At 35.8% G+C, this 15,118-nt stretch overlaps 2 protein-coding genes across 4 annotated transcripts; both read left to right on the top strand.

The window, feature by feature from the left end:
• Positions 1–311: 311 nt before the first annotated feature.
• On the top strand, positions 312–3,116 carry LOC133853868 (F-box/kelch-repeat protein At1g22040). 2 transcript variants are annotated; one of them, XM_062289894.1, is made up of 2 exons: positions 312–559; positions 1,373–3,116. In XM_062289894.1, exon 2 carries the CDS (start codon positions 1,472–1,474, stop codon positions 2,891–2,893), a length of 1,422 nt encoding a protein of 473 aa, XP_062145878.1. In that variant the 5' UTR covers positions 312–559; positions 1,373–1,471; the 3' UTR covers positions 2,894–3,116. The 2 variants fall into 2 exon arrangements, with proteins under 2 accessions (XP_062145878.1, XP_062145880.1); XM_062289896.1 differs by having other exon boundaries at positions 1,390–3,116.
• A 9,732-nt stretch (positions 3,117–12,848) lies between these two features.
• On the top strand, positions 12,849–14,958 carry LOC133853914 (membrane-anchored ubiquitin-fold protein 6-like). Of its 2 annotated transcripts, XR_009896759.1 has the most exons (4): positions 12,849–13,503; positions 13,746–13,916; positions 14,003–14,167; positions 14,619–14,958. XR_009896759.1 is itself a non-coding variant. In XM_062289939.1 (3 exons), the coding sequence occupies exons 1-3, from the start codon at positions 13,374–13,376 to the stop codon at positions 14,672–14,674; spliced, it is 357 nt and encodes a 118-aa protein (XP_062145923.1). In that variant the 5' UTR covers positions 12,849–13,373; the 3' UTR covers positions 14,675–14,958. The 2 variants fall into 2 exon arrangements, 1 of the variants encoding a protein (XP_062145923.1); XM_062289939.1 differs by lacking the exon at positions 14,003–14,167.
• The last annotated feature ends 160 nt before the right edge of the window (positions 14,959–15,118 follow it).

Genomic DNA, 15,118 nt, shown 5'->3' on the forward strand with positions numbered 1-15,118 from the left:
AGTCGTAGCGTAAGAATTATTTTTAAAAAATATATGATTTTTACATAAGGAAAATGTTAGATTTACAACACTAATACAACAACTGTACAACAATCCCTTACATGAGGGTGGGTCCTACATACTGGGGCCCCTCATATGAGAGATTGTTGTACAATTATTATATTGGTATTGTATAAGAATCAAATCCCTTTACATAATTATTGTACAAGAATGAAAAGACATGGATGAATCCCACCTCGTAAGTTTCACGTGAGACTCAATTTATATCGCACACTTATGTTTCTCAAAACCCACAATCATTATTCCAATAAAAATGTCTACAAATGTGCTCCAAAAGAAACACGTGGACAGAAAGTGTCGATCCACGTTTCATCTTCCCAAAAAATCGCACATAGTACAGTTTGAGAGACGGGCATGCACATATGAGCAGGAATACATCGAGATCAAAGCTTCGCGACAAGAAAGCCTGAACGAGGCCTTTCAAATTTCGCTACCAAATTAGGGTTCTTGCATTTTGCTCGATCCAGCTTCTCCCGTAATTTAGATACCGATTTTCTTTGTAAGTAGTCTACGTGACCTATAATTAGAATTTCGAATTCTGTATTGATATGTAGTTGCCAAAGTTCGGCGAATTGTTGTTTAATCATCATTGTTGTTGTTTTTGGTTTCGGTTGAGTAATGGGTATTAGTGTCTCAGCGTGTTTTTTTTATGGGTTTTCTTTTTTGTGTTCGTGTGTGTGTGTTCGTGTGTTATTTGTTTGAATTTAATTTTATCGCGTTTGTGATTTTTTTTTTTTTTTTTTTTTCCTGTTTTGGTTTTAGTCTCAGTGTGTGTTTCTGTGAATTTGAAAAGGTTAAATGTGTGATTTGTATGTGGGTTTGGTGAGTGATTTAGGGAAAAGGAGGGTATCAATGATGTTGAGTGATTTTGGTTTTGTGCTGTAATTTTGCATGATGCCATGTGGATGAGGCATGAAATGTGGGAAGCAATTTTAGTTCAATTTTTTGAGGAGTATCGAAGAAGTATTAAAAAATATTATTAGTCTTCATATTCTCTCTTTCCATAGCATGTGAATTTTCTGAAGTTATATGGGAGTTCTTTAATCTTGGTTAATATCATTTGGCGCCAAGTGATGCTTGGTTTGGTTTTTGGAAAACAAATACCTGTGTTCTTTTCGTCTATTTCATTCCATAAAATTTGATACTTTCTTTTGAAAATTTATATATTGGTTTTCTGGCTACATTGTATAAAGGGTCATAAAAATGTCATAATTTTCATCACGCTGTCTCCATGGAGACGGGATTCTTGCATGATATTAATGTGGTTCTCTCTCTCTCTCTCTCCCCCCCTCTCTCTCTCTCGTCTGCCTAGCTTTTGCATTGATGAAGAGGAAACTGGCATTTGTTGGCACCGCTTGGACTAAATTCAAAGTTAGGTGTTTCTTCGGACATTGATCTTGCAAGGTTCTTAATGGGGGCATTTTTGAGTTTGGCTGGTCCAAAGTGTGTGACAAGTGACTACAACAAGATCTCTCAGAATGAGACCTGCAAGAGGCAAAGAATGTCATCAAGCTTTAGTGAGGAGAGTGCAAGGCTGATTCCAAGTCTTCCTGATGAGTTGTCAATCCAGATTATTGCTAGACTTCCTAGAATTTGCTACTTCAATGTGAAATTGGTGTCACGGAAGTGGATGGCAACTGTTATGAGCCCCGAACTATTTAAATTGAGAAAGGAGCTTGGAACGACAGAAGAATGGGTATATCTTTTGACAAAAGTCGAAGAGGATAAACTTTTGTCGCATGCTTTAGACCCCTTGTCAAGAAAATGGCAGAGGCTGCCTATGATGCCCAATGTTGTTTATGAAGATGAATCTAGGAAGGGTTTCTCCGGGCGTTGGATGTGGAACATGGCTGGTCCAAGCATGAACATTGCTGAGGTTATTAGAGGCTTGTTTGGGCGGAAGGACTCATTGGATCAAATGCCATATTGTGGTTGTGCTATTGGAGCTGTTGGTGGATGCCTCTATGTGCTTGGTGGATTCTCTAGAGCTTCTACCATGAAATGTGTTTGGAGATTTGATCCAATTCAAAATCAGTGGAGTGAAATGACTTCCATGACTACAGGTAGAGCTTATTGTAAGACAGGCATTTTAAATAACAAGCTTTATGTGATTGGAGGTGTAAGTCAAGGCCGAGGTGGTTTGACTCCTCTTCAATCTGCCGAAGTTTTTGACCCCTCGATGGGGACATGGTCCCAAGTACCGAGCATGCCATTCTCAAAAGCACAGGTGTTACCTGCCGCCTTTTTGGCTGATATGCTGAAGCCTATTGCCACTGGGTTGACTTCATACATGGGAAGGTTATGTGTGCCTCAAAGTTTGTATTCATGGCCCTTTTTTGTTGATGTTGGAGGAGAAATTTATGACCCGGAAACGAATTCATGGGTTGAAATGCCAAATGGCATGGGAGAGGGTTGGCCTGCACGGCAGGCAGGAACAAAATTGAGTGTCGTAGTAGATGGTGAATTGTATGCATTCGATCCTTCTAGTTCCCTGGATAGTGGCAAAATCAAGGTATATGATCAAAGCGAAGATACTTGGAAAGTTGTTATTGGAAAAGTTCCTATTTATGATCTTCGAGAATCAGAATCTCCATATTTACTTGCTGGTTTTCATGGAAAGCTTCATGTCATCACAAAAGATGCCAATCATCGTGTTACAGTTCTGCGGGCTGATTCACGTTCTTTGCCATCAAGCTCCACTCCTCTCTTTGATGGCTCCTCAAATGAGCACTCTGACTCAATAACAGAATCTGATGCTGTTGTTTGGAAGGTCGTTGCTACTAGTGATTTTGGGTCTGCTGAGCTGGTCAGTTGTCAAGTTCTTGAAATTTAGCATTCACATTAAGCTTTAAGGCCAACAATACTTTTAAGATATTAAGCTGTAAGGCTAACAATACCTTTAAGATATTGGTTCTTCATTATTATTCATCAAAAAGATATTGGTGTCTCAGGTATATGAGTGATCTGGATGGTCAATTGTAGTTGGGTACCATGACCCATTGAGATGTGTTTTATAATTTGCCTTTTATTTTGTATACGAGGAAATAATTATGATTTGTACGACTCTCTGATGAGACAGCTATATGCATGTTTACTATATAAGGAAGATATCTCCTCATTTGAACTTTAGTTCAAATAGCATCTAAAGATGATAATCAGTGTGTGAAGTAACTTGATGACAATTGACAATGCATGTTTCCTCAACATTTTATCTTCCCACAGATTTTAATTTATCATTTTGTCCGTTATCATACTGTCTTCATTGCTTCTCAATGATAAATATTGACCTAAAAATACAGCGTAGAGTTTTTAACCCTGTATGTTGAGGGTTTGCAACATGAATTGAGCTTCTTTGCTGATCTGCTCAGCTCTTTCAGAAGCAATTATTATTATTTTCTTTTTCTTTTTCTTCCCCCTTTTCCCCCCTGTACGGGGGATGTTAAAGCATGGTTTTGAGATACATTTGTACTAACTAAACCAAATCTTATGGGGAGACTCTCCTTTTTATGCCTTGAGTAAACTTGAAACGCACATCTAATACATGTCTAAACCATTTTAGGTGCTTACTTTTATATCTGTTGTGATTTAATCTTAGTTAAGTTATACTGTTGTTGATTTAGGGGGTGTTTTTGTCAAAACTCAAACTGAGCCATCAATGAATAGTTTAACTGGTTTAAAATTAGACCTTTGTTAAACTTTAGAATAAGGAACTGGTTTTTAGTCATATCTATTTTTATGGATTGGTTCTAAACTTTTACTATAAAAACCTTGTGTGAAATAGTAAATGAAGTCTAGAAAAGCTTTTATTATAAGCCTGAACTAGTTCTGAAGTTGAGTTGGATTTGTTTAGAACTAAATAGAATAAAATCCTTGGCTCTCCAAAATGTGCAATCTGTGACTCATCCAATTCATAGAGAACTTGTTACTTATCATCAGACTGAATTCTCTTTCTCCAATAAATTAAGCTTTACTGTTATTGGAGGTTCATGCATTTTGCATGATGACATTTCATACATATGTATATTATTAATTTTCTTTTTTAAGCACCAAAATGTGAAGTGACATGTCATCAGTCTTGTGACGACCCGTTAAGAATAAATAATATTCGGGACATCACAAGTCTGGTACTTGATCATATATAATGTGTGGTGTTTTGATGGGTAAATCTCATAAGAAGGGAAAGGAGTAGTGAAAGTATAACATTTTAATCTTTTTGTATAACTTATTATGGTAGGATGGGCCGTTGGACTTGGACCTTGTCAATTGTTTCTTATATTTAGTTTGTCCTTTTAGGTAGAATTATTCCTCCACCTTTAGCATGTCACCTCAGTTAAATGGAAGTCCAACTATGAAGCCCAAAACACAGATTACTTGTAGAAAATATTCAATTTTATGCTATGTTATCACTGTTGATTTAATTTGTGGATCCAGATACACATATCTATCTGTGGTAATAAGTGGGCTTCAAGTTGCGTTGACCTTTGATATAGCTTGTGAGTATATTTCAAGACCTGCAATTTTCACTTCAAATTTACTTTCACATTGAATTTTGTATTAGAGAAATGAGTAATCACTACTCAGCTCCATTCATTTCTAGTTATGTAAGCAGTTGTTTTCATGCGAAATAGGTCAGCCTCCTCGAAAAGCCACAATGAATTGTTCTGTGATTAGAGGAAACATAACAGCTGTTTAGCGGAAATTGCATTTGTGAAAGTGACTTCTGCAGAATCTAAATATTGATTTGGTGCTCTGAGTCAAATATGTAGATGTGATTGCTGGGCTGTAGCTTTCTGTAATCTTTTTCCTTGTTTGATGTCTTTTTTGATGATACTCTTAGTGCTTTGAGGCTCCGCGTGTACGGCCTCTAAATGTGTAGCCCTTGATGTTGTGGCTCTCATGCTGTCAAATTAGTTGGAAATTAGCCTTTTCCTGCTTACAGATTGCCAGATTAGACTGTTGGATTGAGAAGAATCTTCACTTACCAAAGGCTTTTGATGCTACTTAAATTTAGATTAATGTTACTCTTCACTCCTATTTATTACATTAATTTTAGTCTTAAATTTATGATGAGAAGATTTGACTCTGTCAAATTGATTTGAATTTTGCTGATTAGAGGTGTTGCAGATGAAATCTCTTGGATTTTGTTTTGAGTCGCACATTTATGTAAAAAACTATTTTGTGGTGAAGATGACGGCTGAAGCACAATATGTATGAACAAAATATCTATTTGGGTGCATCATAATGATTGGAAGTTGACTACAGAATCATGGTGCTGCAACTTGTGTCTCCCATTCTCCATTTTGAGCTGTTCAACTGTGATTCCTTATCCTTTGATTTGTTTTTAAGAATTGGTGGATGTCATTTTGTGTTGTAGGCACTATGCATGGATAATGTTAGTAGGCTTAACTTTCACCTCAATTACAATAATGTCCTTCCATATGCTACCTGGCATTGGATAATATCAAGTTTGTGTAACATTTCTGTTAGGTTTAACCAAAAATCCTAACAGAGGTGGCTATGTGAGAGAAACTAGTCATTTGAAAAGTTAATTGAAACTTCTTTTAGTTTTGAGGAATGTTGCAATTAAGGTAAAAATTCAGTAGGTAAGTGTATTATTATTATTATTATTACTATTTTTTGAGATCAGATTCTCTCGTTAAGGTCTAGGATTCATGATTGTTGGAAATACCATTATTCTTATTCTCTATGTTCCAATTTACTCTCTCTTTTCTCAGTGGTGGGCCATTTTATTTGGATGCTGACAGTATAAAGATATGCCTGATGTTGTTTGTTATGTAGCATCTATTTCACCAATATATATCAGAATTATGTTTGTGATATAGAGAAATTTAACAAATTTTGAGTTGAGTATTTTTGAATTCGAGTGCTGAGGATTATTCTATAAATGATTTTATTCGTTTTATAAAGGCACTTCTGCTTAAATTTATAAGGTTCTATTCCTCACACATCCTACATTCTTGGTTTCTACCTGTATTGCTTTGATAGGTTTTCTGAGGATAAATTATTTCTTGTCGTTAGTGCACCCAGGATGGAATCTGTAACCTGTAACCTGTTGCTTCTTGATTGTCAGGTGGGTTTCCCACATATTATAAATTGAAATGAGGAAGCAAACATTTAAGAAAAAAGAAAAATTCTGAATTTGGTCGGGATTTGGGCTCTGTTTGTTAATTTTGTATAGATTATGTGTTTAGTTTGAAAAAGTGTTATTATGTAACGTAAAAGTAAAAATAGTTTTGAATATTTTGTGTATTAGTTGTTTGTTTAATGTTTTTATTTTGAAAAGAGAAAACAGAATGGAGAGAAAATATTTTATCAAAGATGTCTTAATTCTTTGACAAATAGCTCTTTTAAGGTATAAAAAGTGACATAAAAATAAATGTGTAATTTTATACAAATTACAATGAAAAATAATCAAAATTTATATAAAGTGAGTTATTTGTCTTGTAGGCATAACACATGGAATAATTTATCACTTTTAAATCACATGGAATAATTAGTTACTTTTTAAATTTCAAAAAGCTATGTCAAAGGATCGAATGTAATGGACAAGTTTAACAAATTTTTTTTTTTTTAAAAAATAAAAAATAAAAAGGAGAAAATAAATAAATAAAACAAATGATGCCTGGGGCCTGGGGTGGTGATATTGATGGGGAATTGATGTTGAAAGCTATCATTTTGGATTGTGTATCCAAGTGATATAGCTTTTTAAAGATTAGAATTCTACCAAATTATTTATTAAAATTTGAAAAAATTTGGATAAATAATTATAAGAGACCATTTAAGGGACTCATCTGACCGGATAAATAGTTGGGCAAACTAATTTATGTTCGGTCAGATGGATCCTATAAGTGGTCTCTCACAATTACTTGCCTGAATTCTTTTAAATTCGGATAAATAATTTGAGAGGATCCTAATATGCTTTTTGAACAGTTACATAAGGGCTTATTTTAGGAAACTTCAAGGAGTGAGTTTTTTTTTTTTTTTTTTTTTGGGGGGGGGGGGGGGAAAGCATTGGATTTCACAACTTCTTTCATTTCTTAAAAGTTTTTAGAAATGCGTTGAGTTTTGAATTTTGAAAAAAAAAAAAAAAGTAAAAATTGATAGTTATTTTAGTAGGATTACATTTGAAAAAGCATTTTTTGAAAATTTGTTTGACAATTTAAGAAGTACTTTGTAAAATAAAAAAAAAATATTGAAGAGAATTTTTAAAAATATATTAATAAACAAAATAGAAAAAGCTAAAATTATAATAATAATAATAATAATAAAAATTGAGTATGCTAGCTAACCTCCACACCGTTGTGAAGGCTATTGGATCTCTGAGTGCGTCTTCGGTCCGGTCGTGGCAGAAAAGAGGGGTTTTATGCCCACCAATTATCACTTGACACATCAGCTAAAAGCAAAAAAATGCAAAAAATGAAAATTTTGGTGAAGCAGGCAATCCTCTCCCAACAGTACCAACATTCCAAAAAAAAAAAAAAAAAAAAAAATCCCACTGCACGTCCGCCCAACGCCCACTGCACGTCCGCCCAACGCCGCCCGTCCGCCGTCCGCCGGTCCGCCGGTCATCCAGCTTGCCGGTCATCCAACGAACGTCCGCCTCGTAGAGAAAATCCTCTCACAACAGTACCAACAATCCAACATTCCAAAACAAAAAAAAAATCCCATTGCACGTCCACCCAACGCCGCCCATCCGCCGTCCGCCCGTCAGGCGGTCCGCCGGTCCACCCCTAATCCGCCCCAAATCACCGCACGTCCGCCTGGACTGAAAAAATATGAAAAAAAAAACCGAATCTCCTCAACCCAACCCGTCAGCCGACTGCCTCTTCCCCGTCGCCGGACAGCCGGTCATCCAGCCACAGCGATCCGGCCACAGAGATCCGGCGACCACCGGCGAGCCTCCAGATCCGGCGACCACAGAGATTCGGGGTCGAACGCCGGTTTGATTGTTTGGGTCTGGGTCGGGGGTCGATGGTTGGGGCTGGATCTCTCATCTCTCTCCCTCGATCTCTTCATCTCGGGTCGGCCCCGTGGTGGCGCGGCTTCCATGGGTACGCCGGGTCGGTGGTTGGGGCTGGGTCGGGGTCGGGGGTCGGTGGTTGGGGCTGGGTTTCCATCTCTCATCTCTCATCTCTCTCCCTCGATCTTCATTTCACAGCAAAGAGAAAAAAAATTGGGTGCCGATTCGTTCGAGTTCCGACGCCGTGGAGTTGCCGATCCGGCCGTGGAGTTGCCGCCGAGCTCGAGGTCCGGCTTGGCCGTGTGGGGCAGTGGCTGGGACTGGGAGGAGGATTTTTGGAAGGAAGGAGATGATCCGGTGGAGGATTTTTGGAAGGAAGGAGATGATCCGGTGTTTTTGCCTACACTTACATTTTTGTATTTTTTTGTTTCATGCTGATTTGTCAACTTGCTATTGGTGGGCAAAAAGGTAGTGGATTCTGCCCAGACCGAATTGAAGTTATCCCCTTGGATCTCTACAATGACAGCGCTAACATATCACGATGGCAACCATACAACGCCGACGGTCATTGGGGGGTTGTTGGATAGATAGTTGGCCACTAATGGCCATTGTGGGGCTATTAGATAGATCGATGGCCACCAAAAACAGATTTGGCAATAGCTACTGTAGTGGCTACAAGACATAATTGGTGGCCACCATGCAGATTTAGCAAACACGTAGTTGCCAAACAAATCGATCGACGACCATTGCGATGGTTACCATGCAGAAAGTGGCGGAGCCATAAAATGATTATTGTGGGATTTGAACCAAAAATATGATAGACACCAAGGTAACAGAGTACGTTTCTCAATACTGAAACTGACAAGTACTCAGCGTACCAATAAGGTATGCCACTGCATACCTTCTTGTATTGTTTTGCACCTATGCAGTGTTTTGCACTTACATTATTGGGATCGACACTTGGATTGTTTTGCACTAATTCAGTGGCAGAGCCATATGTAGAGGCTGATCGATAACCCTGCGGTGGTCACCATATATACAGGCATCAATGTGGCTCCGTCACTAAATGCAGATTTGGCAGCAACCACTACTGCGACTACTTGGCAAATCAATCATTTAATCATAAAGAATCAATTCAAAATTTCTCCATCCACTACTTTTATAATTGTATCCTGGTCCTCTCTCAAAAGCAATACAGGAATTTTGGTGATATGTTCTAATGTCTAGCTCCATCTAACAACTAGCTTATCCTTTTCTGATTTGGTCTGATTTATATAGCATGAATAAAAATAGTATGTACAAGGCAGTTTTCGATCTATAGTATACTATCATACTTTTTTTCTTTTTCCTTTTCATCAGTCATGTGGTAAACTCAATAGCAGTTTCGATCAATAATAGTTTAGACTTGACCAATTTAATGTTTACTCCTTTTAAAATATAGTAAATATGAGTTTGTAAAATTTTAAAATTGGTAAATATGGTGGAGATTGCTTTGGTCGAGGTTGAATTAAATAGTTGAAATTTTAAGAATTTCATAAAATCGAGTAACAAGGAGTTTTGAAATTCTTACCCAAGTTTTCAATAAAATTTTGAAAAGTCTGGGTAAAATTCTTAGAAGTGTTTTGGGTTTTGAAGAAGATAAAAGTTAAGATTTGATTTGGTAGGCCCACATTTGATAAAAGTTGAAAATTGATTTGGTAAAACGTTTGAAGAGTGTTTTGTAAGAATTAATATATTGAGAAATATTTTTATAAAATAAGAGAAAATATAAATTAAAAAGTGTTGCACCACGGTGGCAGTGCCAATGTGCCACTGTGGTGGTGATTCGGAGGCCTTGGTGGGAATCGTCAAGCTGCCTGCCATAGGGGCCACCACATGGTGGCCACTGGCATCAGGTAGCTGCAACACCACCTCATTTTTTTTTTCTTTAATTATAATAGTTTATTTATTTATTAAAAATGTTTTGTGTTTTATTTTTTTTTGAGAAGTGTTTTATAGTTTGTTTTGAAAAATGTGTAAATGGTGAGAGTCACATCTGAAAATTCATTTGGTTTACACTAGTATTTGAGAAAGAGTTCAGCGTTTGAGAAGTGAAAAGAGATTTGTAACAGCCTACCAAACATGCCCGTTACTTCTAAACAAAAAGTGAAAATTTTTGGTAAAAGACATCGTATTTATTATTTATCATCCTATTTAAAGGATATTTGAAGTTCATTGACGTAACCAGGATTTTGGTTCAAAATGGGTAAAATTAAAATAAGTCAAGGAAAAAAATTGATTAAAAATATAAAAGAATATAACTGACAAAATAAATAACAACTCAACATTAACATATTTTATAATTTCTAAATATTTTCTCTTTATAATTTTTCTTGCCATATTATCATATTTTATGTTTTTTGTGATCATTTATGTTTTGCACAGAACAATGTACGGCCAATTAAATTTGCTTGCATTTCAAAAAAAAAAAAAAAAAAATTGCTTGCATTTTTAAAATACATTTTCACTCATCTTAGAAAATTTATAATGAGCTATAGTATGAGAATTATCTTGTATAATTTTCCATTTTTTGAAAGAAATTTGGAAAATAAAAATATACATTTTTTTTTTCCTGTTGTACAGAGAGAGGCCAGAGGGCAGTTCGAAGAAAATTAAGCAAGATACATTTTCTTTATTGTTTTCATATTTCTTGTTATTGGAAAGGAAACCAAACATAACTTTAATCACATAGAAATTGAAATTTTCATTGGTGAAATTCTTTAAGGGAAGAACCTTTCTTGAAGAATGGGAAGGCTTGTGTTAAAAGATATCAAAAGATAGAAGTTGAAGGACTACCATTCTTTGTTTTGCAATAGTATAGAATCTACATATTAATTAGAATAAACTTTGTAAAGCATTTTTACAACTCACATTCATGGATCAGATCCTCTCAAATTATATGTCCAAATTTAAGAGAATTCAGGCAGATGATTGTAAGAGACAACTTATAGGATCCACTTGATCAAATAAAAATTGAGTTGCCCAACCCCCTGACTATAACTCCATAAGTTATCTCTCACAATCACATGCTCGAATTCTCTCAAATTCGGATAGATAATTTAAAAGGATCCTAATCCCACGTTCATTGAAGGATGTAATCAATAGGAAATGGATATAGTGTGTGATCTTTTTCTTAATGAACTATCTGGGAACATATCTTTTCAACTTATTTATTGTCCTTCTGCATTATGTCTGAAATAAAAATCCTTCCCTTTATAGACTCTCATTTATTTTCCCATCATATTCTCGTTATAAAATTTCATCTAGGATAAGTTTGGTACACGAAATGGGCATTTCTTTAAGAATAAGAACGGTTATTATTGAGAATATAAGGAGTTGGAATTGAATGATCATCCATATTCTTAAGTTTTGTGACAATAAATATTCTCTCGCTACAATATAATCAAAATGATTAAAATACCCTACATTTATTTTTTTAAAAAAAACTAGAAAGCATTTTTTTTTTTTTTTTTTGTTTTTGGCGGCCAGCCACCCATACCATAGTAGGCTCTGTTTTTATTTTTTTTTAAAAAAAGCATGTTTTTTCAAGAAAAAAATTAATGATTATTTTTTGAAAAAACCCATTCGTTCCTCAAAAAAAATAGCTATTCATTTCATTTTTCTTAAAAATAGGTATTCCTCTATCTTTCTCTCACGTAAATATTGGTGAGATATACGACAAATGCTTGTGTCACTTTTATTTTTTATTTTTTATTTTTTTAATAACTAAAATTTTATTCAAGAAACTCAAAACAAGACGCCTAAAAAGTAAGAATGGACCTACAGAATAAATGCCTAGAAGGTTACAAAAAAGAGGAAACAAAAGTAGTGGATTTTACATTGGAAAAACCCATGACCCAACTTGTATTTTGTATCACTACTTCAACTTGGAAATGTACGGGCTACAGCTAATGATCAATGAAGAAACAATAATTAAATTGAACGTGATTAAAAATTTAAAATTAATCTAATTGAACGTGCCTTCCACTTCTCACCAATACTAATAAAAGTTTCCATTTTTCAGCTTTACATCATCAGATTTTCATATCTTACAACTGCATTATTTTCTATTGCAGAATTTTTCTGAAATGTATCACTCTATCCTGACTGCAAAGGTAAGTCTCAATATTTTATTTTTTTAAATAGCCTTTTTAAATTTTCACTCCTGAATAAGGGATGTCTAACATATAAAATATTTAATTAAAATGAGAGGTGAGTGAGTCAATAACGGAAACAAAATTAAAGTCAGGACCTTTGCTTTGATATTATATTAAATCACAGTTTGTCCCACAAGTTTAAGCCCATAAAAAGTAAAAAATTTAATCATTTTAATTAACATTCTAACCCACGTAGTCATTTTCTTGAAACATGTGAAAATAAGACCCACCAAATGATGGATTGGATTTCATGTCGGAATTTCAAAATATTTTGAATAGAGAACGATAAATGAGATTGCCCGGCTACATTGGAACCCGAGTCTCTTATCTAATTCCGTGGGCAGAAAATTTCAGGATATCCCGATCACCAAATGACTAAGTACATTTTGAATTAACACAAAGAAAAGAAAAGCAAAAACAAATAGTAAACATTGGATGTTTTTTCTTATCATATGGACAAGCAACCAAACAAATGGACTTTTGAAGAAGGATACTGTTTGTATATTTCTTGACAGCTAGCAGTTTCTAGGCGGATCTTGTGGGTAATTGGTGGGCCACGGCCTATAGACATCTCCAATTAATATTGTCATGGAACCAATATAAGATGGGCGACTATGTTAAAAATTGTCACTTTCTATATCATTAGGTTTTTCAGTTAGATTCAGGTAAAAGGATCTGACTTGTGAAGTTTCTATTCAGGTAGTTCCTTTCTTTCTTTCTTATATTATACATCAAGCAATTGGAAGGAAGCTGTCTCTATTCAGTATTCTCTATTCCCTATTCCACAGAGAGCTCCGTTCAGTTACTGTTCTTTGGTTGGCATGTAAGATAATTGGATCTGGGTTTTCAATATTATCAGTTGGAAAATAGTGTGTTTCTTTAATGGATTCTCTCTGTCCTCGTTGAAGATTTTGAGCCAACTTTTTCGTCTTGATCTGGGTTTTCAATATTTTCCTCTTTAATGTTGAGTTTCCTTGTTCTCAGCTCAAAATCATCTTTCTAAAGAGAGAAAAAGGCTTTGTATTAGAGAAATTTTGAATCTTTTGTGGGAGGTTCATGAGTCTCTGATCCTGGTTATGAGAATTTGAGTTTGGGGCTTTTTCCTTTTCTTTTTTTCTTCTGTGGGAGGTCCGTCAATGGCAAGTGAAGATTTGATTGAGCTCAGATTCAGGCTAGCTGATGGCTCTGACATCGGGCCGAGCAAGTACAGTCCAGCTACCACTGTGGCATCTCTAAAAGGGAAAATACTTGCACAGTGGCCTAAAGGTTTGTAAATCTTTTTCTCATCCTATTTGATTCCTGTCATCATTAATTCCTGTGTTTGTGCTGTTCCAGGTGATTGTCTTCTGTACCTGTCAACAATTGTGCGCTATATTTGTTTCACTGTTTCAGAAATATCCTGCATATAATGTTGACTTGTTGTGTAGCTTAACGATCACAATATTTGTGCTTAATTTGTTGTTAAATTGATTATATTTTTTCTCATCAATATCGTCTCTATTTGGTAGAGAAAGAAAATGGTCCGAAAACAATAAACGACGTGAAGCTTATTAATGCCGGAAAGATACTGGAAAATAACAGGACGCTTGCCGAGTCCAGGGTCCCGGTTGGTGAACTCCCAGGAGGTGTCATCACTATGCATGTTGTTGTTCGGCCTCCTCTTTCTGACAAAATCAGTGGTAATTTATAAAGCATTATGGATCGTAATATGTTTGTCTCCAAGGTGCACTCTATATTGATGTGCTTGTGTTTGTGAATATGTCAGTTTGACTGCAGTCAGGAACAGAATCGGGATTTCTCATGGGGGCCAAAGCATGGATGGGGAGGCCATATCCCCCTGCCCCCTGGTTCCGTCCCTGACTGCAGCAAATGATTCACCTTGGCCGTAATAACGATCACGCCGGGGCGGGTACATTCATGATAACGAATAGTTCAGTTTCTTACCCATGTGACGCATTTTTGTTTGTCAAATGCTATTGTTTTGATGAAGCATGTTATTTCAAGCTTCTTTTACTACCAAATGTCGTCTTGGCCCATAATTAGGCAGAATCAAGCCCTTGATATCCCAATCCAACATTCTGTTATTGAAATTTCTGCATGATGCATTTATAGATCTCTATGCTGCTCTGTGGGGAGCGCATTTATTTTCCCAGACCAACTAGTTTTGCTACATTTTAGCATACCTGTGAACAGGCAGTGCACCATGCTAGGTATTTGCATTTTGCTTTATGCTTGTGGCATTTATTTTTAACTAGTCCTTGAGCACCAAATCGTCACGTTTATGAAAAGCTTTCTTTCATGAATTCATGGATAAGCATAAAACTGAAAGATGTGTAAAATGCAGCTCCAACCAAACAAATAACACTTGTAATTCTTGACAGACAAACTGCACAATGATTCTTCAGAGAAGACTTGCTGTTCATGCTCCATCTTGTAGCTCCAAGTAAGAAAAATCAACGGGGCTTCTACAATTACGTTCGTGTCTCAATGTGCGTCTGTTAGATCCTTGCTGAGACGCAGTTCAGAAACTATCAGTTTGATTTTAAGCTGGTGGAGAAACAAGAAGCTTGGAGGTTTCTCCCCCAGACATCATTTACTTTGATCTTGTGGTTTCCTTCTGTAAAACCTTGTGGTTCCTTCATTGCTTGTGAATGATAGAAACGAATAGGGCAAATCACTGGATTTGAAGCGTAATTTATTAAGAGAGTTTTCTTGGCACAATGAGAAGAGGATTTAAGAATAAAATAAAATAAAAAAGAGGAAGAGCTACGAAGAAAGCATTACTAGTTTGAGTTGGGGATCCATTATCAGACTGCTTACAAGAACAAGGCCCTGTTCTTAAATTTAGGTTGACTCGTTTGATCCTTGATAAAACATGACC

This window comes from Alnus glutinosa, chromosome 1, assembly GCF_958979055.1.
Source record: "Alnus glutinosa chromosome 1, dhAlnGlut1.1, whole genome shotgun sequence".
Taxonomy (NCBI): domain Eukaryota; kingdom Viridiplantae; phylum Streptophyta; class Magnoliopsida; order Fagales; family Betulaceae; genus Alnus; species Alnus glutinosa.

What these genes read in the sequence shown, in the direction of transcription:
- LOC133853868 (XM_062289894.1), top strand. Translation starts at nt 1,472, where the DNA reads ATGGGGGCATTTTTGAGTTTGGCTGGTCCAAAGTGTGTGACAAGTGAC.
- LOC133853914 (XM_062289939.1), top strand. Translation starts at nt 13,374, where the DNA reads ATGGCAAGTGAAGATTTGATTGAGCTCAGATTCAGGCTAGCTGATGGC. An exon ending in ACTTGCACAGTGGCCTAAAG is followed by an intron (nt 13,504 to 13,745) that starts GTTTGTAAATCT and finishes TCTATTTGGTAG; the next exon opens with AGAAAGAAAATGGTCCGAAA. An exon ending in TCTTTCTGACAAAATCAGTG is followed by an intron (nt 13,917 to 14,618) that starts GTAATTTATAAA and finishes AATTCTTGACAG; the next exon opens with ACAAACTGCACAATGATTCT.